At 34.7% G+C, this 26,808-nt stretch overlaps 1 protein-coding gene across 1 annotated transcript in view; it reads right to left on the bottom strand.

Annotated features, from left to right (window-relative positions):
* LOC127557756 (cAMP-specific 3',5'-cyclic phosphodiesterase 4D-like) overlaps positions 1 to 26,148 on the bottom strand; it is a 253,889-nt gene extending 227,741 nt beyond the window's left edge. The window contains exon 1 of the mRNA XM_051991052.1: positions 26,035 to 26,148. Within this exon, the coding sequence (XP_051847012.1) occupies positions 26,035 to 26,073 (39 nt within the window). The 5' untranslated portion in view covers positions 26,074 to 26,148. The remainder of the gene's footprint in view (positions 1 to 26,034) is intronic.
* Between the last annotated feature and the right edge of the window lie 660 nt (positions 26,149 to 26,808).

Raw genomic sequence — 26,808 nt, forward strand, 5'->3', positions numbered from 1 at the left:
TGTGTGTGTGTGTGTGTGTGTGTATGTATGTATGTATGTATGTATGTATTTTACTAATAGCAATTTGGAATCCCTAGGAAATAATGATGTCAAGAAAAAGAAAAATTGACTCATAGTGTAGGTATTCGAAGAACAATGGACTTATGATTAGTTTTTCATGCAGTACAAGGAAAGAGCTGTATGTCTGATATGCCAGAATATAGTGTCTGTGTTCAAAGAATATAATTTGCGTGGACACTATGAAACTCAACATAAAGATAAATATGATTGATTGGTTGGAGAAGTGAGAAAAGATAAAATATTAAAACCGAAAAATACATTGACAACTCAGCAAAATACTTTTGCGAAGCAGAAGCAGCTAAATATTTCATCACTGCAAGCAAGTTTTCAAGTTGCCAAGCTAATAGTACCCACTGGCAGACCATTCATGGAGGGAGAATTTGTTTAAAAATGCCTTCTTTCTGTTGCCAAAGAGATGTATCCAGAGAAAGCCAATTTATTTAGTACAGTGAGTCTTTCAGGACCTACACTTGCACAGAAGATAGAAGAAATGGGAGACAATCGGCATCAGCATTTGCAAGACTCCATAAATAAAATTTCATATTTTTCCTTGGCACTCGGCAAAAGCAATGATGTTCATGATTCTAATTTTTATTCGTGGGACAAATAGTTATTTTGAAGTCATAGAAGAGCTTGCTGCACTGCAAAGCATCAAAGGAACTACAGGAGAAGATATCTACGAAAAGGTTTGCCAAACTATAAATGGTTTGGAGCTGGACTGAGCTAAACTAGCCAGCGTGATGGTGCTCCTAGCATGGTGGGGTCTAAGAAAGGAGAGATTGCTCTCATTAATCAAGAGAGATAGACAAACATAACCATTCTCATCCAATAGCCATGCACTGCCTCATGCACCAACAAGTGCTGTGTAGTAAATCACTGAAGTGGGACTCTGAAAATTGTGGTATCTTCTGCTAATTTCATTAGAGCTAATGCACTAAATCACAGACAATTTCAGGAATTTCTGTCTGAGCTAAATGTTAAGTATGAAGATGTTCTATATCACACAGAAATCCATTCTTCTGTCGAGGGAGAGTTTTGAAACATTTCTATGACTTACTTCCACAGATTACAACTTTTCTGCTTTCAAAAAACAAAGAAGTACCAGAGCTCAATGATGCAGAATGGAAATGGCACCTTGCCTTTCTGACAGATATAATAGAGCTACTCAACAATTTCAATATGCAACTTCAAGGAAAGGGGAAACTCATCTGTGATATGCAATCACATGTCAAAGCATTTGAAGTAAAATTAGGTCTCTTCATCAAATAAGTGAAGGAGGAAAACTTCTGCCATTTCCCCACAACTCAAAATCTGTTAGTGAAAAAACTGCTGATTGCATTCCCAAACAAAACATGTGTGGATTCCCTGGAAAAATTACAAAAGGAGTTCCAATTTAGATTTAAAGAGCTTCATTTCCATAAACAGGACATACATCTTTTCCGTAAACTATTTTCTATTGACATTGAAAATGTGGATACAATTTACCAAATGGAACTGGCTGAACTGCAGAATTGTGACTCTCTGCAAGACGCATTCAAGTCAAGCAGCCTTCATAATTTCTATGCATCTCTCCCCTCTGAGACATATCCTCATCTCAGGAACCATGCACTCAACCATCTTTGGCAGCACTTATGTCTGTGAACAGACTTTCTCTAGAATGAAACATTTGAAATCTCCAACCAGATCAAGACTAACGGTTGCACACTTGTATCACTTGTTATGACTAACAGTGACAAATATGGAACCAGACATTGACTGTCTCATTAGCCAAAAGCAGGATCATAGTTCCCATTGAAATATACTGGTAAGTTTGTTGATTTAACTTTACTTCATTTTAAATATTGTATTTGTTCCCGTTTTGGTTCTTCACTTCAAAATAAGATACTATGCAGCATGCATAGGAATTTGTTCATAGTTTTTGTTTTTACTATAGTCTGACCATCCAACAGTCTGAGGGACAATGAACTGGCCCTCTATTTAAAAAGTTTGAAGATCCCTGCAATAATGTTTTCAGCCATTCTCTAATTGATGGGCATCCACTCAGTTTCCAGTTTCTTGCCACTACAAAAGAAGCTGCCACAAACATTTTTGCACCTTTGGGTTCCTTTTCCTTTTTTATGATCTCTTTAGGATACAAGCTTAGTGGAGATACTTCTGGATCAAGATATGCACAGTTTGATAGCCCTTTGGGCATAGTTCCAAATTGCTCTCCAGAATGGTTAAATCAAGAGACATTTATTTCTGAACTAAAAAAAAAAAAAATTAGGAGATTAATAGGCGAGAGATGCAATACTAGGATGGAGACTGGCCTGGAGTACCCTTATGCAGCTGTAGCAGTTTCAAGAGCTAAGAGCCCAGAGACAATAAAGAGATCAAACAACTGTCAGAATGACATGGCTGAGGCGGGATATAGCTGAGGCTGAATTGTCAACTGTATTGCCCAAATAGAAATCTGAGTCATAATTCAAGAAAGAGAAAAGTGATAGAAAAGAAGTTGGGAAAAGAAATGAAAATAGTGAAAGAAAATTATGAAAAAGAGAATTAAGAATTTGGGAAAGGGGCTCAAAATAATACTGAAGAAAATGACATCTTAAAAAACAGACTAGGCCAACTTGGAGGAAGCAGTACAAAAATTCACTGAAGAAAAGAATTCCTTGGATAGTGTATTGGCCCTGAAGTCAGGAGGTCTTTGATTCACATGAAACATCAAATACTTATCAACTGTGTGATCCTGGACATGCTACTTTATCCCAATTGCCTCCAAAAAAGCAAAGCAACACAAAAGCATGATAGGCCAAATGGAAAAGAAGGTACAAAAATTCACTGAAGAAAAACAAAAAACTCTTTCAAAAGCAGAATTGGTCAAGTGGGAAAAGATGTATACAAACTCACTAAAGAAAATAATGTCTTAAAAATTCAAATTGAAAAAGTAAAAATTAATAACTTCATGAGAAATCAAGAAACAACAAAACACAGTCAAAAGAATGGAAAAAAAGTAAAAGTAAATGTGAAAAGCCTCATTGGAAAAATAACTGATTTGGAAATTAGATCCAGTAGAGACAATTTAAGAATTATTAAACTATGAGAAAGCCATGATCAACAGAAGAGCCTAGATACAATAGTTCAAGAAATTATCAAAAATGACTGTCCCAACATCTTTGTTGTTAAGGGTAAAACAAAATTTAAAGCAATACACTGATAATCTCCTGAAAGTTATCTTAAAATGAAAACTTCCAAGAATATTATATTCAAATTTCAGAGCTTCCAGATCAAAAAGAAAATATTGTAAGCATTAGAAAAATAACAGAAGACTCCAGAGAACATAAAAAGGTTTATATGAAAAAGAAAAAAAAAATAAATCAAAGAGAAATCACAAGGCACCTGATAAGATTAAAATGTTTATATTCCTACATGGAAAGATCATTCATATAACTCCTAAGAATATTATTAGGACAGTTAAAAGGACATAAATACAGGGCATGGAAGTGAGTTGAATACATTGGAATGATCTCAAAAATAAATCAAATGAAAGGATGAGAAAGAGAAAGGGGCAAGGAAGAGATAAAGTAGGAAAAATTGTTCTCACATTAAGAGGTAAGTAAGGAAGAGCTTTTATAGTGAATGGGGAAAATGGAGGAGGTAGGCAATGCTTGCACCTCACTCTCATTGGAATTATTTCAAAGAAGGTAAATCTTATATACACATAAAATTGCATATAGAAATATATCTTACCAAATAGGAAGGGGATTTTTTCAAGGGTTGAAGATTATAAAATGCAAAGCAAACTAGAGGAAGCAGATTAGAAGCAAAAAAGACTTCTGAAAAGGGGCATATGTGTGTGGGGATCAGATGGAGGGAAATATATAGTTAGTAAACAGAACTATGAATGTGAACAGGATGAGCTCACATATACAACTGAAGAGCAAAACAGATTAGAAACCAGAATCAAACAATATATTGTGTATAATAGACACACTTAAAACAGAAAGATACACACAGAATTATAATAAAGAGTTGGAGTACAAGGTACTGTATTTCAACTGAAGTTAAAAAAAAAAGACAAAGCAAAGAAAAAATAGATATAACTAAAATAGATAATCAGAAAAATTTCATCTTTATAAAAGGTACAATAGAAAACAAAATAATATAAAATTATATAGAAAATTTCTCTGATGAAAGTTTTAGTCATCAAATATATACATAACTGAGCCAAAAGTGTAAAAATAAAAGCCATTTCATTACAGATAGTCAAAGTATGTGAAAAGGCAGTTTTGAGAAAAAGAAATCAGTTCTCTATTGCCTTAGGGAAACATGCTTTAAATTATTGTTGACTAGAGAAATACAAATTAAAACAACTCTAAGACACCACCTCACACCTATGAGAAATGACAAATGTAGGACTTCCGGCCAACTGCTGTGTAACTTCCATGTTTTTCTCTCACTATCCATTTCATTTCATGCCTCTGAATTAATGCACGACTGAAAAAAAACATACAATTAGTTACCAAGAGAAACCATCCTTGAGACTCGTCAAGAAAGGTCTGTTTTTGCACGAGGGCGGGGACGGTTATTAGATCGGAAGCAAGCTGCGGGCAAGAGCGGCAGCGAGAGCACAGAAGGCGGCTCAGAGACGAGCAGAGCAGAGAGGGGGTGGGGCGTGATCGCAGCCGTCTCTGCGGGGAGAGCTTTGCTACAGGATTAGATACTTTGCTATGGCAGCAAGTCAGCAGCCCAGCAGAGAAGTTAAAAACACTGAGGGTGAAGAATACAACCCCAAACAGCTGGAGTCTCTCGGGGCCTGGCCACCCCTCCCCCACAGTGTCTCAGCACGCTCTCGGATCTCAGATCGCAGGCGCCGCAGCACAGTAGGACCCGGGCCTCACGGCTACCCTGCCCCTCCCCCAAAGAAAGCAGCCTCCATTCAAGGGTTTTTTTCTTCTGTTTCTTTGATTGTCTTTGATGACAGACATGAGCAAGAAACTGAAAAAAGACTTTAACCCTTGACAGCTTCTATACAGATAAAGAGCAGACTCCAAATCCTGAGGAGACTAAAAACAAACAGTCCCCAGGTGAATCCCCAAAGGAGGAGATCATCTGTTCCTCAGCACAGATGAATCTCATGGAGGAAATTAAAAAGGTTCTCACAAGGGAGCTAGAAGAAAAATGGGAAAAGGAGAGGGAGGCTTGGGAAAAGGAGAGGGAGGCTTGGCAAAAGAGCCTGGAGAAGTCAGTTAAAGAGAAAGTGGATAAAGAAACCAAATCCTTGAAAAATAGGATTGGTGAACTGGAAAACAAAATTGGCGAAATGGAAAAAAATTCCACAGAACAAAAGAACTCAATTGGACAATTAGAAAAAGATCTTTAAAAAGTGAGTGAAGAAAACACTTCACTGAAAATCAGGGTCGAACAATTGGAATTGAATGACTCGAGGAGACAAGAAGAATCAGTCAAGCAAATCCAAAAAAATCAAACAATGGAAAAGAATGTGAAATACCTTCTGGGGAAGACAACAGACCTGGAAAACAGATCCAGGAGAGACAACCTGAGAATCATCGGACTCCCAGAAAAGTATGATGAAAAAAAGAGCCTGGACACTATTTTCCAGGAAATTATCAAAGAGAACTGCCCAGAAGTCTTAGAAACAGAGGTAAAATAGACATTGAAAGAATTCATCGATCCCCTACTGAAAGGGATCCTAAAATCAAAACACCAAGAAATATAGTGGCCAAATGCCAGAACCCTCAGACAAAGGAAAAAATACTGCAAGCAGCTAGAAAAACCCAATTCAAGTATCGAGGAGCCACAATAAGGATCACCCAGGATCTGGCAGCATCCACATTAAAGGATCGAAGGGCCTGGAATATGATATTCCAAAAGGCTAAAGAACTTGGGATGCAACCAAAAATAACTTACCCTTTTTCCAGGGAAGAAGATGGACATTCAACAAAGTAAGCGAATTTCATCTATTTCTGATGAAAAAGCCAGAACTTAACAAAAAATTTGATCTACAAATACAAAACTCAAGAGAAATCTAAAAAGGTAAAGATTAATCTTGAGAACTATATTTTGGCTATAAAGATGTATAAAGAATACAGATATACCTTGTTCTAGAAACTAGATGTGGAAAGGACATTGTACCAGAAAAAGGGGAAAGTGGGGGTACTACATTTCATGAAGAGGCAAAGAAAACCTATTATATCTGAGAGAAAGAATGGAGAGGGATGAATATAGTGAGTATTTTACTGCTTTCAGAATTGGCTTTAAGAGAAAAATTTTAGACATATTCAATCTATGGTGAAACTTCTCCCACCTCATTGAAAAGTGAGAAGGGAAAAGTGAAAAGGGAAGGAATAAGCTAAGCGGAAGGGAATACGGAAACTGGGAGGGAAAGGGGTAAGATAGGAGGAGGAACTCTAAGGCGGGGGGAGGGATACTAAAAAGGGAGAGCTGTGAGAAGCAAGTGGTGCTCACAAGCTTAATACTGGGAAGGGGGGAAAGGGGAAAGAAGGGAGAAAAGCATAAACTGGGGTTAACAAGATGGCAAGTAATACAGAATTGGTCATTTTAACCATAAATGTGAACGGGGTAAACTCCCCCATAAAGAGGAAGCGGTTAGCAGAATGGATTAAAAGCCAGAATCCTACAATATGTTGTTTACAGGAAACACACCTGAAGCGGGGAGATACATGCAGGTTAAAGGTAAAAGGTTGGAGCAAAATCTACTATGCTTCAGGTGAAGTCAAAAAAGCAGGGATAGCCATCCTGATCTCAGATCAAGCTAAAGCAAAAATTGATCTAATTAAAAGAGATAAGGAAGGGCACTATATCTTGCTAAAGGGTAGCATGGATAATGAAGCACTATCTATATTAAACATATATGCACCAAGTGGTGTAGCATCTAAATTCTTAAAAGAGAAATTAAAAGAGCTGCAAGAAGAAATAGACAGTAAAACTATAATAGTGGGAGATCTCAACCTTGCACTCTCAGAATTAGATAAATCAAACCACAAGAAGTCAAAGAGATAAATAGAATACTAGAAAAATTAGATATAATAGATCTCTGGAGAAAATGTAATGGGGACAGAAAGGAGTACACCTTCTTTTCAGCAGTTCATGGAACTTATACAAAAATTGATCATATATTAGGACATAAAAACCTCAAACTCAAATGCAGTAAGGCAGAAATAGTGAATGCATCCTTTTCAGACCACGATGCATTGAAAATTACATTCAACAAAAAAGCAGGGGGAAGTAGACCAAAAAATATTTGGAAACTAAATAATCTCATACTAAAGAATGATTGGGTGAAACAGCAAATTATAGACATAATTAATAACTTCATCCAAGAAAACGATAATAATGAGACATCATACCAAAATGTATGGGATGCAGCCAAAGCGGTAATAAGGGGAAATCTCATATCTCTAGAAGCCTATTTGTATAAAATAGAGAAAGAGAAGGTCAATGAATTGGGCTTGCAACTAAAAATGCTAGAAAAGGAACAAATTAAAAACCCCCAGTCAAACACTAAACTTGAAATTCTAAAAATAAAAGGAGAGATCAATAAAATTGAAAGTAAAAAAACTATTGAATTAATTAATAAAATAAGATTTGGTTCTATGAAAAAAACCAACAAAATAGACAAACCCTTAGTAAATCTGATTAAAAAAAGGAAAGAGGAAAATCAAATTGTTAGTCTTAAAAATGAAAAGAGAGAACTCACCACTAACGAAGAGGAAATTAGAGCAATAATTAGGAGTTACTTTGCCCAACTTTACGCCAGAAATGACAAATGTAGAGTGATTAAGGGAAAATAGGTACACTAATAAATTGTTGGTAGAATACATATTTGTTTCAACTAAACTAGAGAATAATTTGGAACTATGACCAAAAAGCTTTACTGCAGTTTTGACAGCCATACCAAAATTATGTCTATCCTAATGAAATCACAAAAGGGGAAAAGGTTCTACATGTATAAATATAGTTATATCTTTTTCTTTTGTGATGGAAAGTAATTAGAAATTTAGGGAACGTTCATCAATTAGGGGTTGGCTGAACAAGTTGAGGTATATAATTGTGATGAAGGATTCTTGTTTTATGAGAAATGACGAGGGGAGTTGTTTCAGAAAAAACATGGAAAAGATCTATATAAACTAATGCAAAGTGAAATGAGAAAAACAGGGAACTCAATGTACACAGTAACAATAATATTGTAAGGAAAATCAACTGAAAGATTTGGCTATTCTGATCAATACAATCAATACAAAACAAGACATCCAAAACAATTCCAAAATACTCCTGATGAACAAATGCTATCTACTTTCAGAGAGAGAACTAATGAACTCTGAGTAAAAATTGAAACATAATTTTCTCATAGTATGTATTTATTTATTTTTTTGCCTCTTTAAAATATGGCTAAAATGGAAACATGTTTTGAATGACCATAAAATTGTATAATTATATAAATATACAATTTATTGTACAATTTGTACAATATATATGTTTATTATTTCCTGAAGCAAGCAATAAAAGAGCAAGTAGAAAGGAGTGAGAAAATTTAAAATTCAAAATTTAAAAGGAAGAAAATACTAAAAATAAATAAAGATTTTAAAACAATTTTAAAAAATAATAAGTAAAATAAAATATTCCCTCAAAGTTTGAGATACATTCTCTTTCCAGTACATACAGGGTTCTAGGAGAAATGGGTTCAATATAGAGGGCACATGTAGCAAAAGAGTAATAAACAGTTTCTGTATCTCATTTTATCTTCAAGATGTTACTCTTTTAAGAAAAAAAAATTCAAAGTTATTTTAAAATTCATTATTAAAATGAAAAATATTAATTTTGTACTGGGTTTGTTATACAATATTGGATTTGTTTTCAAACTGCCTTGGTTCCTATGATGATATTGTTATTGGCTGCTCCATTGTTAAGATGCTCATGGGAAGACAGGGAATCCTGTCTCCAAATAGCATTTTGGATTCCAAAGTCAGCATTAATTCTTTCAATTTAATGGGGGCTAGGATTGGGTGGAAACAGACAACATTGTGGCTTTTCTCTTCTTAGCCCTCAATTTTTGTTTCTCAGAAGTTTAACTGGAACAAATCTCCTTACTTATTAGAATCTTTTAGGCTCTGAACTGCCTTCAAGAATTTATACTGACTACAGAAAACAGTCATTATTTAGTTTTCTCAATCAATCGAAACATTCTTCTTATACAATACTACACTAGTAGATCAAAGACTTTCAAATTTACTTTAAACACAATGGCTTATTAATTAATTGATAGTGTATCATGGCATTGTATCAGTATATGGCATTTTATCAGTTACATTAAACAGGATGGGATGACTTGATTGATTTATTCAATCAACCTTCACTATTAAATTCTACAAAGTTAGCCGCAAAGCTGATCATGAATCAGTAATCCAGCCATTTTTCATCCTGTCAATGTGTCTGCCCTCCATGCAACTCTCCCTCCCATTAGTCACCTTCCAACTCTTGAGCTGGAAACTATAATCAGGTTGTCAACAACATTATTGTTTCCAGAAAGACCACATCAATATGCTGCTGTATTGTTCTACCAACCATTGCTGTTACTTCCTAAACTAAAGTATCTTCCCTTTCCCATTATGTCCTATATAGTTTCTCTAGGTCTTTTTTAATTTAAGTTACAAAAGGTTAGAGATTGTCTTTTTTGTATTAATATCTCTAGCACTTAGTGCTGGCACAAAACAAGCACTTAAGAAATGCTCATTCATTTATTCAGCTTACTTTGGTGTAAAACTTTACACTTTTCTTTTTTCTTTTTTCTTTGTTTTGTTTTAATTTTTTAATAACTTTTTATTGATAGAACGCATGCCAGGGTAATTTTTTACAGCATTATCCCTTGCATTCACTTCTGTTCCGATTTTCCCCCCCCTCCCTCCACCCCTTCCCCCATATGGCAAGAGTCCTTTACATGTTGAATGAGTTGCAGTATATCCTAGATACAATATATGTGTGTGTAGAACCGAACAGTTTTCTTGTTGCACAGGGAGAATTGAATTCAGAAGGTATAAATAACCCGGAAGAAAAACAAAAATGCAAGCAGTTTATATTCATTTCCCAGTGTTCTTTCTCTGGGTGTAGCTGCTTCTGTCCATCTTTATCAATTAAGGCTCTCTTTATCGAAGAGGTCCACTTCCACCAGAATACAGTATCGTTGTTGAGGTATATAATGATCTCCTGGTTCTGCTCATTTCACTCAGCATCAGTTCATGTAAGTCTTGCCAGTCCTCTCTGTATTCATCCTGCTGGTACTTTACACTTTTCAAAGCACTTTTTAAAACATTTCTCCCCCCCCCCCCATTATGACCTCCTTTCATTCCTAACAATGAAGTTTTTCTATAATGAATTTAGCTTCTATATGGCTTAATTTCCTCCTCAACAAAACAGACTGGTATTTATAATAAGGAATTCAAATGAGCCAGCTCTCAGGTAAAATCACATTTTTGATGCCATATTTTAATTGATGCAGGGAGAGAGCAGAGGAAAGAAGGAGAAAGAGAATTCGAAATGATGACTAGAATTCTAACACTAGAAAGGACATGTTTGTTCTTGTTCTTGTTATAATTCAATAGTTTCAGTCATGTTTGAGTCTGTGATTCCTTTTTAGGTTTTCTTGGTAGAGATACTGGAGTGGTTTGCCATGTCCTTCTCCAGTCCATTTTACAGATGAGGAATCTGAGACAAAAAAAAAAAAAAGTTGAGTGGCTTACCTAGGGTCACACAGCTAGGTAAGGTCTGAAGCCAAATTTGAAGTTAAGTCTTTCTGAGTTCAGGCTTGATGTTCTATCCATTGAACCACCTACTTACCACTAAAAGAATCTCAAAGGTCACCTATTGCTAACTCCTCATATAAGACATAAAGACATTGAGTAAGAGAAAAATTGTTTAAGAAAATACAGGTATTATTTGAACCCAGGTACCCTGATTCTAAAGTTATTGTTCTTTCCATTTTAATATACCATCCTTCAGTGGAAATATGTAGAGGGCTGGAACTCTGAAAAGGTGTATTTGAATTTAAGACAGCAACTAATTAGGTAATTAGCCTACTGGATGTGAGATAATGGTTCTATAAGCATATACTTAGATGAGATGGTGATGTGATGGCTCTCCTCATGATTGGCACTTGCTTAATATGGTATGGTGAGGTAATCAGAGGCAAGGATTGGAGGACTCAGGGAGAGGGTCAGACTCTCTCTGCCACAACACACTGAGGAGAGAAGACTTCAGGCTCCAGACTCCAGAGTTCTGGATTTATCTTCCATGAGCCACATGGAAGCTTGCCTGCCTCCTGCATGTCTCCTCCTAAAAACCAAGGACTTTGACTAATCCTGACTCTGACTGATCCTGAAGCCCTTCAGAGAGCTAGTCTGGACATTATTGATTTATTCTTTTTAACAGGTCATCTTAAGATTTTTGCCAGAGAAACTTTTTACATGACCCCAGTTATAGGTATAAAAAATAGGTATACAAATCAATTATTTACTGAAAAAGCATTATTTTTTGACCCCCACATTGTTACAAGACCCCATATAAGGTTGTGACCCAGAGTTTAAGTCATTTGAGCTTGCTAAGCCTTAGTTTCCTCATTTGTAAAATGGGAATAATAATAACATCTACTTCACAAGATTGTTGTGAGGATCAAACTTTAAAGGTCTAAATAAACACTGGCTATTATTATTATTATTAGGAGCATCATTGTTACTGTTATTGTTATTGTCAAAATTCAACATACTGCCCCAGTTGAAAACATTCCTAAGTAAGACTCTGCAGCTTTCTACTTCTAGATGGGCACAGGTATAAAGAAAAAAAAAAATGAAATTAGCATCTTTTTCTACACATCCGATAAAATTTAATACCCTGGGTCATTAGATGAGGAAATTCTTCCAAAACCTCTATGGTATAAGTTGTGAAATTAAAATGAATTGATATTTCTTTTGGAAAAAAAAACAACATAAATATAGCATTTGGCATGAAGCAATGTGAAAAAAAAATCGTTGAGAGGAATAAGCCTCATAGACTTCCATCTTCATTTAAGCAGATGGAGTCTTAAGCTCCTGAATTCAGAATTGTCAGGTTGGTGAACTGGGGTTTAAATTCAGTATGCAAGAGATTGATTCTCAGAGAGCTTTCTCCTCTCAAAACATTCAGAATTTGTTTTCGGTTTGAATAGTAACAAAGAACTATTCAGCCACAAAAGAAAGACAGGGAATGTCAATTAAAAGACATCTGGTGAGTGACAAATATAGACAACTATGGATCATCCAAGAGAATCCTAAGTCAAACGGAGGACAATTTCATCAGAGGGAAAGCAAATCCAATTGAGCAGAAGGTACCCTAAACATTTCCCTTACCAGGAGAAAGAAAATTACTTAGGACCCTGAGAAATTAATGCAAATAAGATGCCACAAACTGCTGTGAGATTAAGTAGAGGAAAGGGGGAAATAATATGATATATTGTTAATAATTTATTTTATTCAAAATGAAAATTAGAATTAATTGAAAACCAGCCTATTAGAGTGAGAGGATTTATAAAAATAAGTGAGTTTGAAGGATATCTAAAAATGCCTTTTTATGGAAAGTAATGCAAAGAAATCTTAATAAAAATATTTTACAAATAAACCATCACTGCAAAAGTTGGTTTACTCTATTTCCAACTTCCCTCATGATTAAAAGCTCAAGAAAGCAGTTGATTCCTCAGGTAATTTCAATTAACCAATCAGTTAATAAGCATTACTTAAGTATTTAGCCAGACACTATGCTTAGTGAGGAAACAGAAAATGGCAAAATAAAAAATTATCCCTACCATCAAGGAACTCATCCTTTTGGGAATGACAAGCTAAGAACAACTGAGAACATAAAGATATATAATGCAAATGGGAGGTGATCTCAAAGGGAAGGCATTAGCAAAGGAAGTAAATAAAAGCATCATCAAAAAGATGGTGAAATTTGAGCTGAGTCTTGAAGGAATTCAGCAAAGGGGTGAAGAGGCAAAGCATTCCAGGCACAGGTGACAGCCAAAGAAAAGGCACAAAGATGAAATTAAAGTCATTTATAGTCATGAAAAAAGGTCTAAATCATTATTGATCAGAGAAAAGCAAATTAAGACAACTCTAAGGAACCATGCACACTTCTCAGATCAGCTAAGATGACAGGAAAAGATAATGATGAATGTGGGAGAGGATGTGGGAAAACTGTGACACTAATACATGGTTGGTGGAATTGTGATCCAACCATTCTGGAGAGCAATTTGGAACTATATCCAAAGGGCTATCAAACTGTGCATACCCTTTGATCCAGCAGTGTTTCTACTGGGCTTGTATCCTAAAGAGACAATAAAAAAAGGGAAAGGGACCTACATGTGCAAAAATGTTTGTGACATCTCTTTTTGTGGTAGCAAAGAAGTGGAAAAAGAGTGAATGTCCATCAGTTTTAGAATGGTTGAATTGTGGTATATGAAGGCAATGTAATATTTTGTTCTATAAAATAGAAGTGAGGGACCTTGGTTTAAGAGACCTGTTCCAAAATCATCATGGCTCCATACATAAAAAATGTAGGGAGCTGAAATACAATATAACAAAGTGATTTTAGAAAGGTCTAGAAAGATTTACATGAACTGATACTGAGGATCTGCTGATAAGCAGAATCAGAAATATATTGTACTTAATAACAACAAGAATGTACAACGATCAACTATGAAGGACTTGGTTCTTTTCAGTGTTTAGTGATTCAAAGCAATCCCAACAGAGTTTGTACAGAAAATGTCATCTGCATCCAGAAAAAGAACTATTGAGAGTGAATGTAAATGAACAAATGCCATGTTCACTTATTTTTTCCAGATTTTTTTTACATCTCCCATCATCTGATTTTCTTTCCCAATATGATTCATAAAACAATATGTATTAAGATAAACATTAAAAAATAAAGAGATTGAAATCTTTTCAAAAGCAGTTCTTTATAGATTTCTAAATACATACATGTTTGAAGAATAGTTATGCTGTAAAATTAGATTGTAATGCTCTGTTGAATCTGTTGAAAATTCTGATAGACATGAAATATGAGGAGGGAAAATGTTTGAGGGAAATTAAAATAAAGCCTTTGACAATTCAAGAACAACAGGAAATTTATCAGCAATAGACCACCTGTCATAGCATGGAGAATAAAGAGAACTGAAGAAAAAGGAAGGTTTTTTTTTTAATGAATATGTTATTAGTTATTTGTTCAGTGGAAGAAAATTCTACAGTCTAAGTGGCTGATACAACTTCTTTCATTAGGAAGCTATCTATGGCTTAAGGAATATATACCTTAACAATATCATACTCTCTGACATGATTTAAATGGTTCTAACATTTTTTGTGATTTTTTTGAGGAAACATAGCAGGAAATCATCAAAGGTATATATGTGCCATTTTTGATTTCCTGTTTTAAAGTGGCCTAGCATATATTTAGATATGAAGAACCATTTTTCTTGAGTTTATGTTAATACACATTTACCAGTGGCCCACTATGTTCCAAGTACTGTGCTAAGCATTGAAATTTTAAAGAAAGGTAAAAAATAAAATTAAATAGAAAAGTTCTTGACCCTAAGGATCTCCTAATATAATGAATGAGAAAATGTGCAAACAACTATGTATAAACAAGATGTATGTGTGTGTATTTGTGTGAAATTATAGGTAATCGCAGGGTAAAGGCACTAGCATTTAGAGGATGAATAAAGTCCTCTTGTAAAAGGCAGGGATTTAGCTGGTATGCCAATGGAGTCAAAAGGCAGACATGATGCAGGAGAGAATTCTAAGAATAAAGGAAAGTCAGTAAAAAATAGATTATCTTGTACATAGAAAAGCAAGGAGGCCTGTGTCATTAGATCTCAAAGTATGTGGAGGGTAATAAGGTATAAAAAGAATGAAAAGTTAGGCAGAATCAAATAATAAAGGGCTTTAAAAACCAAATGGGATTTTGTATTTGATCTTGGAAGTAACAATCTTTGGAGATTTGAATGTAAGGTAGGGATATGTGTATGCATAATGTGGTCACACCTGAATTTCAAGAAGATCATTTTGGTAACTAGGTTCATGATGGATGGAAGTGAGGAGCCTTGCAGCAGGAAAACCAATTAGATGACTTTTGTAATTATCTGGAAATTAAGTGCTGAGAACTTAAGACCATCGAAGCATAAATATCAGACAAAATCCCATCTCCTGGAATAGTTAAGCAGAAAACTCTGAAGTGTGTAGAAGTGAGAGATCTTGGTTTAAGATACTTGTTCCAAAATTATCATGGCTTCATAAATAAATAATGTAGGGAGGTGAAGTGCAATACCACGAAAAGGCACTGACAAATCTAGTCCATCCAAAAAATGAACTAAAAAAATATTCAGAGCTTGCTATGCAATAAGGTTTCTGCTAAGTTCTAGGGATTTAAATGTTAAAAAAAATAGTCCTTGCTTTCAAGCATCTTACATTAGAATAGGAGGAGACAACATACAAAGATGAATAGTGGCCAGGAATAGGTACTTTGGCTATAGAAAATTATAGGGATGGATACTGGGCCATAGAAAAGTAGACTGACATATTCTGTCCAAGAACAATAGCAGAAGAGATTTGATCTTGGTTTAAGGTTCTAAAAGTGAGAATAAAGTTTGTAGGAGAGATAAAAAGAATCAGGAGAAGGAAAGGAAATCTAGGCAGAGACAAGGCAGCCAATCTTAATGAGGAGAAAGTCAAGGAGGAGGAGATAGCCTTGAAATTGAGTTAAATGAAGCATGGGGTGAAGAGGAGGGGACTTTCCTGGAATTGTCTGGGTAAGGTAGTTACCATGGCTGGTGAGAAGGGAGAAATGGGCTGAGAGTCCTCAGTGAAATGAAAAACAGCAGGGATAAGTACAAATGGAAATGCTAGGAATACTTTTTCTTATCTAAACTATTTTGCAGTGAAGTCTCAGGAATAGCCACATTTTAGGAATTAAATATTAATGGCATACCACTATAACCATCTACCAACACATAGGGAAGAAGGGCATTTACCTATAAGACATCTTGCAAAACCAAATGAAACAGACACTTCAGATGGTCATTCTACTTGCCATTCTTAATCAACAAACAAATATTCATTAAGGGTCAACTGTATGTCAGGCAACATGTTGAATTATGGGGACACAAAGACAAGAAAGTAAAAATGGCCCTAATCCCAAGGAGCATACATTGTTTTTGGATAAACTATAAGAATATACAAAAGTACATGCAAAAAACAAATACAAGGTAATTTGAGAACAGTACTAAGTTTCATGTGGAAGTAAATTAAGGATTTGGAGCTTAAACTGTTTGAATCATGTTTCTATCCATCAACCTCAACTCTCTTTGAATAATTTATCTTGTCTAACTAAATTTGGCCAATTCTAATCTTTTTTGTGGGGCAAGAACATCTGACCAAAACAAACTAGAGTGGATTAAAATATATTAACAGTTTAATAATGATGTCTATTGCATTTTTAATGAATTTCAGGAAAGTAAATAAAATTCCATTAATGAAATCTTAGGGATATGTTTCAAATCAGCTATAATTCAGGCAAACACCATAAGATGAAGACAAAGAATCTATGGAATATAAAAATTTTGGACCTACTAAAATATGGACAAATGACAAAAAAAACAGTGAATTATAGTAGTAGGAGAAAATGGTAGTTTTCTCTATATATTCTCCATAAATCTCTGCTTGACACAAGAAGCAAACATAATTTCTAGAAAGTACAGAGCATACCAAAAAATACTACTTGTAATGTTGTAAACAAAGAAAAGATATTAATGAACATGAAACTGTTCAAGGCTGACCACAAAACATTTTGATTTCTAAGATCTCATCCTTGAATATCATAGAACTGATGCTATAAGGCAAATATCTGGGTCAAAGTAGATGATCTGAAGAAAAGCATAATAAGGTCAAACAGCTAGGGCTTCAGTAACATCAAGTTTCACTACTTCTCAAAACTAGTCTCTTTTTCTTCAGCTCTAACATAGTCTTCTGGAAATCATGGCTTCTGAAAATGGTTCCTCCTAGTAGGGACAAGGAAACATTTGAGCTGATATTATTCTGCTGGAGAAAACAAACAAAAGCATTCTGATTTCTCTCAGGGACTTTCACAATGAGAAAGGTAATAGGGTGTATGCATTTGGAAGAGAGAAGAGATTGAAAGGGGTTCAGTTTGGAGAGAAGTGCACTAGAAAATGAAATAACAGCTCTAATCATATAATGAATGAGAAAAAAATGTCTAAATGCAATAAAGAAATTCACAGGAATATTGGAGTATTCTAATCCATTCATATACAATAATAGTAATATGATCAGTGAAGAAATTGTGTTTGGATTCCACTCAAGAGGATTTGTCTTGTACCACATCCCATAAGGACTTTGAGGAAGATGGAGTGTGGTCAAAGCTATATCCTAGTCATTCCTCTCATGCAAATTAGACTAACTTTTTCCTTAAAAGATAATGAGATGCTCCTAGAGTCATGATAATTCAGGGGGTTATACATTAAAATCATTGATTTGACTTTCTCATCTCAGCCAGGTGGACTGAAATAAGGAAGACCCAAATTCAAATCCAGCATCAAGCATTTAGTAGCTGGGTGACCCTGAGCAACTAATTTAACTTCTAGCTGTCTGTTTCCTTATACATAAAATGGAGATGATAATAATAGCATATCCAGAGTTGGTGTGATGATTAAATGAGATAACTATAAAGCATTTAGCACAGTATTTAGCACATAATAAGTACCATATTAGTGTGAATTATTGTTTTTGTTGCTATCACAAGTACAAAGCAGCCATTAGGAGCTGGAGGGGTCCTCAGATGTTTAATTAGTAGGTGGTAATGGGAGTAGCAATCAGCTGTATCAACTCAAGATATTCTTAATGTCTGCCCTCATTGAATACCTGTTCCTGCTAAGGCTAAGTAAAATATACATATATATATATATATATATATATATAATATATATATATATATATATATATATTATATATATATATATATATATATATATTATATATTAACTGATGGATGACCTATGAGCATATATTTTGTTCTCATGTTGAACCAAATCTATAAGGAGCCAGGTTTGAGTCAGGCCCAACCCATAACAGTAGTTTTATAATGTTAGGTTTTGCACCATAGAGCCTAAGGAAAGCTCCCTGGTCCTTACTACTTATATGGAAGTGTTTCTTTTAAATTAGGGGCTACATTAATGACATTCATTACTTAAAATCATTCTTAGAATCTATTTTTAAATGACCTTCCTCCTAAAAAAAACACACAATCTCTCTCTCTTTCCTTCTCTCTCTCTCTCTCTCTCTCTCTCTCTCTCCTTCTTTCTGTCTGTCTCTCTGTGTGTCTCTCTGTCTTTCTCTCTCTCTGCCTCTGAGTCTCTCTCTCTTTCTCTGTCTCTGTCTATCTGTCTCTATCTCTCTTGTCTCTCTATTTTCCTCTGTCTGTGTGTCTCTCTCTCTTCCTTCCAGAATAAATAATGAATAAGAACCCCAAAGCAAACACATGACAAGATCTTCCAAGAGATGATCAAACCTACACTGATTCCTTAAAGAAGGAACAAGATAACTAGACACATAAACAGCTCTTAAGTATGTGAGACCAGGCAATACCCAGTCTCCTTGTGTTTCTTAGTACTATAATGACAAAGAAAAGCCTGACAGACATCTAATTGAATCAGTGCTTCTAACAGCCTGAGCAGACACAGGAAAGAAAAAGAAAAAAAAAAAAAACACAAACAAACAACCTTTACGTTTTATGTATACCTGTTGAATTCTGTGTGAAATACACAATAAAGGGGTGCGAGGAATGGCATTTTCAAAGCAATCAAACTGGTAGAGGTTTTCAGCTGAATTTGAAACCTGAGAATCATAAGGTACATTGAAACAGGAAAATGACAACTTAACTTGGGAAAAAGTCAGGCTCTTTTCTTTAGAAGACAGTAATCCTCTTCTCAGCCTCATTTAATTAACTAGAGGCACTTTCTATGCTAGGGCATTTTCAAGCTTCTGCTTAAGCAGTGAAATGAGAGAGCTGACGTTTGCATTTGGGGAAATACAGATAAATATAATCAAATCTATGCAATCAAAACTGATGTGAACAATGAAGAGCCTGAATTTAGGGCCAAGGGACAGATATGAAACCTTTGCATTAAACAAATGCAAGTAGGAAATCTCCCAGAGCTCATTGTTCCTTAAAGTAACCACTTATTTAATTATTTGGCTTTAATGGTTTTTTTTTTCCCTGAGTTATGAGATATTTTAAATTATGTTTTAAATAGCTTTTCAAAAAATCTTTCTTGCCTTTAGATGCTTTTATCACAGGCCATAATTCATTACAGCTGAGTAAAATGAACATATCCTTTAGGTACGCAGCACTGTGCTGGGTGAAAGCTTCCTGCAATACACTGCATCACAATTTTTTCCACCATCAAGTTCAGATTTATAGGTTCATTGGTACCTTTTCAGTTCTCTAGGAGCCACTGATTCAACTATTTTTGTATGGTTTCTTGATCACCAGGATCTTATAGGGAAAAAAAAAAACTAATGGGTTTTATCATAGGAGCATGGATTTAGAGCTAGAATGTACCTTAAGGCTCATTCCAACCCTCAGTTTTAAAGATGTGAATTCTGAGTTATGGAGAAGGTATATGACACATAGGATCATGCAGAAAATAACTGACATAATTTGAATTCAGGTCCTTCTGATTTACATCTGATTTCCAATTCATTATACTATATAATCTGAAGGATCTACCAGTCCTTCCTTTCCTATTCCCTCATAACATACCCTTGTCTTAGATGACTCCAAAATGTTTTTTTTTTTTAATAAACAAGTTGGGCAAGAATTTTTCTGATCTCTAAAATAAGGGAGCTGCATTCAATGGCATATAAGGTCCTGTTCAGCTTTATATTTGTGATCCTACTAAAAGGAAACACACAGGGAAGGAATGGTAGAGAAACTAATGAAAATATTCCAATTAAATAAATTCTAAAAGGTGTTATACTTGATTTTAGCCTTTACAGCTAGCTACAGGCTGTTTGTGCCTTTGTAGCTCACTTTTACATTACTTACTCCTGCTGAGTTTTGTTCTTGGAAGGGACTTATTCGTTTTACATTTGGTTAGATAGAGTTGTCATTTGATTCTTATCCTTCCACAAAGGTCCTCTTCTATCTTCCTTATGATATAGCAGATTCAGACTTAAGAAGGGGGACACTATTCTACAACCTTCTTGCTTACTTATCATGACAAAAGATAAATAAAGTACTTTGAAAACCTTAAAGCATTATATAGATGCTAATTATCACCATCATTATCTTCATGAATGCTAATTATCATCATCATCATTTTCATTATTATCATCAGCATTTTTAGGGTATCTGAACCTAAATATGATAGCCAAAGCTTAAAAAAAATATTTTCTTCCAATAAAAAAATGTATTCCCCATGTAGACCCCAAAGCCACCTTTTCTTACAGTATTGAAACCTTGTGACCTTACCTACTCTTATTCAAGGTTTCCATGTCCTGATCTTCAGGAGATGCTCTCTTTCTAGCCATGTTTCATTTCTGGGCTCCTGAAACAGATTTTATAACCTCGATTTTTTCTACTATTTTGGGGGTTAAGTGACTTCCAGGGTCACACAGCTAGGAAGTGTTAAGTGTCTGAGATCAGATTTGAACACAGGTCCTCCTGACTTCAGAGATGATGCTCTATCCACTGTGCCTAGCTGCCCCATGGATTTTTTTTAATCCCATTTTTCCTTAATGGTTTAAAGGGTACTTCTACTTATGCTAAATGGTTGCAGTCTACCATACATGGCTTCTACTGCAACTCTCTGAGCTCTTTGATATACCTCAATATATATATATTTTAATCTCAGAATGGGGACATGGCTGAAAAGCAAAGATAAAATGCAGGAAGTGAAAAGTCTTTAGAATCAAAAAGAAAATATTAAAGTAATGAGGGAAAATGGTGATTGGAAATAAGCATGAGACAGTCTATAAATATTTGAAGAATACATGCAAGAAGGATGAGATCTATCATTGTTAGCTACACTAAACAAAACTAGAAGGAATGCTTGGAATCTATTCTTGATCTAGGCTGGATGTAAATAAAAAAGTATCCAGCAGGAGTGACCAAAAATAGAATAAATTCCTTCCATGGAGTAGTTAAAAGTGCTAAGCTTAGAGTCAAAAAGATCCTTTCTATGAGTTCAAATTTAACCTGACCTAAGAGAAGTCATTTAAGTGCTTTCCTCAGTTTCTTCATCTATAAAATGACCTGAAGAAGAAAATGGCAAATGACTATAATATCTTTGCTAGGAAAACTACAAATGTGATTATGAAGAGTCAGATATGATTGAAAATAACTTAACAGAAGTTAGAGTATCCTTCACTGGAAAACTTTGAAGCAGGGACTAGATATTCATTTGTCAGAAGTATTATAGTGAAGATTCTTGATCATAGACCTGCTGAGCCACATGATCACTAAGGTCTTTGGAAACTCAGGAATTCTTTTGTTATATTTGTGAACTGGTCATTTAAATTAAATCTCCAGTACTGAGCAAATTAAATCAGCAAGGACATCCACCAGCTACTAGAGACTGCACAATTCTTTTGTCATTCTTCACATGGCCTAGGAAGCCAAAGAAAAGAACAATCAAATTCTGAATTTGGGGTAGGAGACTATGTACTCTAACATTCTCAATGTTCCCATTTTAAAAGTGATAAAACTAAGTCCCATTTCAAGAAATATTTGGCCTAAAAATGTGAACTGATATGCTCATGATCATATGTGGAACAAAAATAGCAGAGCTACAATTCTAAATCAAACTCCCTGATTTCTAAGCAAATACCCTTTCTGTTGAACTATAGGATGAATGACTAAATGTGATGATAAGATGTATAAGCAGCCAACTATTCAAACAATCAACAAGTTTTTATTAAACATTAATTATGTTCCAGCAATGTGCTAAGTGTGGAAAATACAAAGAAAAAAGTAAAAAATATCCTCTAGATTCAGAGGAATTGGGGTGGGGAAGGTAGTTACATTTCAGTGGTTATTAAATAAAACCATCACTTATGTAAACATTTGAGGTTTGCAAAATATTTTACATGTATTTCATTTGGTCCCCATAATTAACCTAGGATGTAGGTACTATTACTATCGCCATTTCATAAATAAGAAAACTGAGGCACAGCATAGTTAAATAACTTGCCTAGGTTCACACAGACAGCAAGTATCTAAAATATAATTTTAATTTAATTTGATTAAATTCTCCTGATTCCGACTCTAATGCCCTTTAATTATGGTTATTATTATTATATTCTAAGAATAACAAAATCTGCATGAATTATAGCCATAAAATAGCAAATATTTCTCCCCATCTTCACAAAAATTGCTTCCCTTTTCCTTTGTATATGTTTCATACTTCTATCTTATTTTGTACATGGTTTGGAAGTTTTTGTTTTGTTTTGTTTTGTTTTGTTTTGTTTTGTTTTGTTTTGTTTTTGTTGTTGTTGTTGTTTTTTCTCTCCCAGTAGAATGTAAGTTCCTTGAGATATAAAATATTTTATTTTTGTCTTTATATCCCCAGTGCTCAACACAACATTTGTCCCATAAGTATTTAACAAATTTACTGAATTGAACTAAACATATTCTTATCTAGATCCATAATTAGATAAAAGCATTTAGAGGTTTACTCTGGGATAAGAAATTTCAGTAATAAATGCATTTTTTCTTCTGCCTGCTCTATTACTAGGCTCATACCCTCCAATTCCTGCTTATCCTCTGCACTTGCTAGCAGTGATATCCTTCTCCTTATTGACTACCCTTTTAGCAGGATCAGAGCCTTGGGGGTTCCAGGTTGCCCTTTCACCATGAGACTACAGCCATGTCAACCTCCTTGATTCATTGTTTGCTATAATGAGAATATTACTAGTTATAGTTCTAGTTTCATCTCCTTCCTTTTCCTACCTCCACTCCATAAATGAGTTAAAGTATTTGCAGCATAAAACTATTTTCTTGCTATATGCAGTTCATATATTCATCTATCTATGGATTCACTCCTAGATAAAACATATACCCAACTGTTCCAATAAAATGATGGAAAGACCTGATCACTCCTCTGTTTATTTTAAGCAATAATCAATGTAGCAAAATACCAACCCAACAAATTTTCTTTATCAAATATTCCTTCAAGTTTGAAAAAGACATGAAGGTAGATATGGTAAAGGTCAAATCCATTTGTAGCAAACAATTCAAGCTCTTCCAGGCACAATTTTTCCCTTGATATTTAAATGTAGCTCATTCTTGAGGAAACCCTGTTGAGTGCATATACCCCATTTCTGCCTTCTCCCTACACATGCATTTATTCATTCTTTCACCCTTTACATCTGAATGGTGACACTGTAGAGATATAGAAAGAAAATGGCCTTGAGACATCACATTCACATCATACTGTTAACAGAGCAGGCTTTATAATTGAGAAATATGTTTGCTTTGGTAATTTTTTTAGATGTGTATAAATGTTCTCTTGTCACAAATACATCAATTTGGATGACTTCATTCCCTTGGAAAACTCAACAAAGGAGTATATTGTTAATACTCACATGATGGAATTAAGAAAAATCAGTTTTCATCACAAGTTTGTATGCTTTCACTTTGGAGCTGAAATAGTGCGACAGAGCCATGTTTTCCCAATGAAACAGCATAATCTATAAAGTTGATAGAAGTCTTGTAGTCTAACAAGGGCCTGACCTAGATTAGATGGTAGTGGGGAAAAGATGGCTTTGTACCTGGAAAAGTTTGTCCAATAGACATAACCATGTCTAGCTGAAAATCCTAGAGTAGGGACATCTAGGAGATGGAGTCCAGGAACATGGTGAGTGGCAGTGGATAAAATCAGAGTAAATGATCTCTACTTTTTCTTGATGAAATAAAATAAGGTATGTAAAATTGCTGCTAGATTCATAGTTCACTAGAGTTCAGAGTCAGATTGGTTAATGACTAGTAATTTCTAGGACTAGAAAAAAGGACAGTTGATTGACTGATCCCTTAATTGTGAAGTATGAAAATTGGACAGTCTCACAGATAGCATCATTCTTGTTAAACCCCATTTGTTTTCTCCTTTGTTTGTTCTCTTGGTTCTTCCCACCTTCACCCTTATCCCAGTGGCTTTCCTCTGGGATTATTTTCCATTTACTGTGTGTGTGTGTGTGTGTGTGTGTGTGTGTGTGTGTGTGTGTAAAAGCTATTGCTCTCTTATATATGCATAGTTATTGTCTTCCCCATTAGAATGGAAGCTCTTTGAGAGGACACACAGTTTTTTATTATTTTTTATACCTCTAGCACTCAGCATTGTAATAAATAAGGCACATTATAAGTGCTTGTTGACAGTGGTTAAGTGGAAAGCTGGATTAAAAGGAATTAAAGAGTAAGGTAAGAAAGTAAGATAAAGGTAAGAAAGTAGAGACAACTTCATCTAGGTATATTTATCCTTACTATATTTTGCTGATTAATAGAAGCACAAAAAACTATCCTGGATTCTACAAGATAACAAACAGTAATTTAATTGAAATTTTAATGTTATGTAACTTTTAAAAGATATTTGAATAAAAAGACATCTAAGCTATGTGTTTCTATTTGAAAAGTCAGAAGAGAAAGCCAATATTCACTCAAAGATGTCAAAAGCCCATTGAACAGGTAAAAAGTCAACTAGGAAGCAGGCACGATTGATTACAGTACCTGCACTCTGATTTAGTTTTTCCTTCCTTGTTTCTAGGTTGGGTACTTAACTCCTCCATCTTTAATTCAGTATTGACCTCCTCTAATAGGAACAACCAGTCAGAGCCTCTGACTCCTTGCTGATTTCAACTCTCTCGTCCCCATTCTGTCTCCCCAATTGGTATCGAACTCTTGTTCTACTTCCCACTGTCAAAACTCTTCTGCCTCCCACTGGTACTTTAATGTGCATCACCTCTAATATTGAAGTAAAGCTGCCAATATCTGAGAATGCAGATCTAAATCTCTCATCCCTGCAACAATCCATCAGCCTGTCACTCACCAGATAGCATAAACCAATAACTTGAAGGAAGTAACAAGTGATATATGCCAGCATCATAAACACATTGAAATCCATAATGCACCAATCTCTTGATCACAATTTATAGTCCCTGTGATTTGATGCTTTTGATCAAAGAATGATAAGTTTGGCTTTAGAAGGAACCTCAAAAATCATTCTAACACTCATTTTACAGATCAAAAAAATGGAACCCACAGAGCATGTAAATTATGAATTATTCTAATAGTTATTAGTTCAGAGGTGGGATTTGAGTCCAGATCATCTAAATCCAAATACAAAGATTTCTTCACTGCTCACCATTGAGGGAAATAAAAGAGCTAGGAGCCTCATCATTCTGGGTCCTATCAGGCTCTCTATGTTTTGACTTTTGAGAAGCCAGTAGAAAATTACTTCCATAGTTGGTTTCTCTGTGTACATGAGCACACATTCATATACTGTATCCCTCCACAGTGGGTTCCAATTCACATTAATGCATTCAAATCAGCTAGACAAAATTGTCTATTCAAATGTCAACTATATCACTGTAGGCACACAACCACAAAACAATACTCCACTTGTTCATACTGAGGCATGATCTCATGAGTAGCCCGCAATCAGAGGACAAAAATTTAGTAAGCCATTGTTACAGTGTCACAGCAATCCAATTCCACAAAGACAGGCACGAAAAGCAATTCATGACATGAGCCAAAGGGTGAATACAAATGACACCAAAATAGCAATAATATAATAATAAAAATAGTAGTAGTAGTGTAGTAGTAGTAGTAGTAGTAGTAGTAGTAGTAAAATGAAACATCAATACTTACACTTTTGCTCCGTGAAAGATCACTCATGTTTTTTTCCATGGTGGTACTATATTCAGCAATTCAGATCAGTGCTAGAGGTCTTACTGCCCTTACTCCAAGCCAATCAAATGCCAAATGACATACTGAAGAGAAAGCAAAGAAAAACAAAACTTAATGGATGTTTAATTCATGTGATTAGAAACGTCTATAATCTGAGTGGTGACTGGACTATTTTCTTAAATAAATGATAAAAAGAAAACTGTTTTTGCTAGACTTTCACAATTTTCTCCACATTAGACTTAACTATTAGAAGCTATTTTTGATAGATACAAAGGTAAATTTGCAAGACATTCCTCAAATTTCAATATCTCTTTATATAAATCTCTATCTCTATATACAATATACATAAATGTTAGTAATCATTAAAAGGCAGATAATGCCTTTAACCTAATAATTTAAATACCCAAGAAACAAACAGAACAATATACTCAGTAACTGCTTTATTGGGTTACACATTTGTTTGTTTTCTCATCCTTATAATGAGAGATAAGAGATATAAAATTCAGTGACATAGTAGATATATATTTTTAAATCAAGTTTTTAAATAGTTATAGAAAGGTCTCAGTAAATTATTGCCTATATCCTCCCTTAAAATAGGATGGGATGTGGACAAGAGTAGTACAAAAGGTTATGGGTTGATTTATGCATCATTGTAGAGATTCCCTACATTGATGTGATCATGATGCTATAGGAATATTAAAGAATGTTTCCCTGGACACCAGGGATTATATTGTC

Source organism: Antechinus flavipes, chromosome 1, assembly GCF_016432865.1.
Source record: "Antechinus flavipes isolate AdamAnt ecotype Samford, QLD, Australia chromosome 1, AdamAnt_v2, whole genome shotgun sequence".
Taxonomy (NCBI): Eukaryota; Metazoa; Chordata; class Mammalia; order Dasyuromorphia; family Dasyuridae; genus Antechinus; species Antechinus flavipes.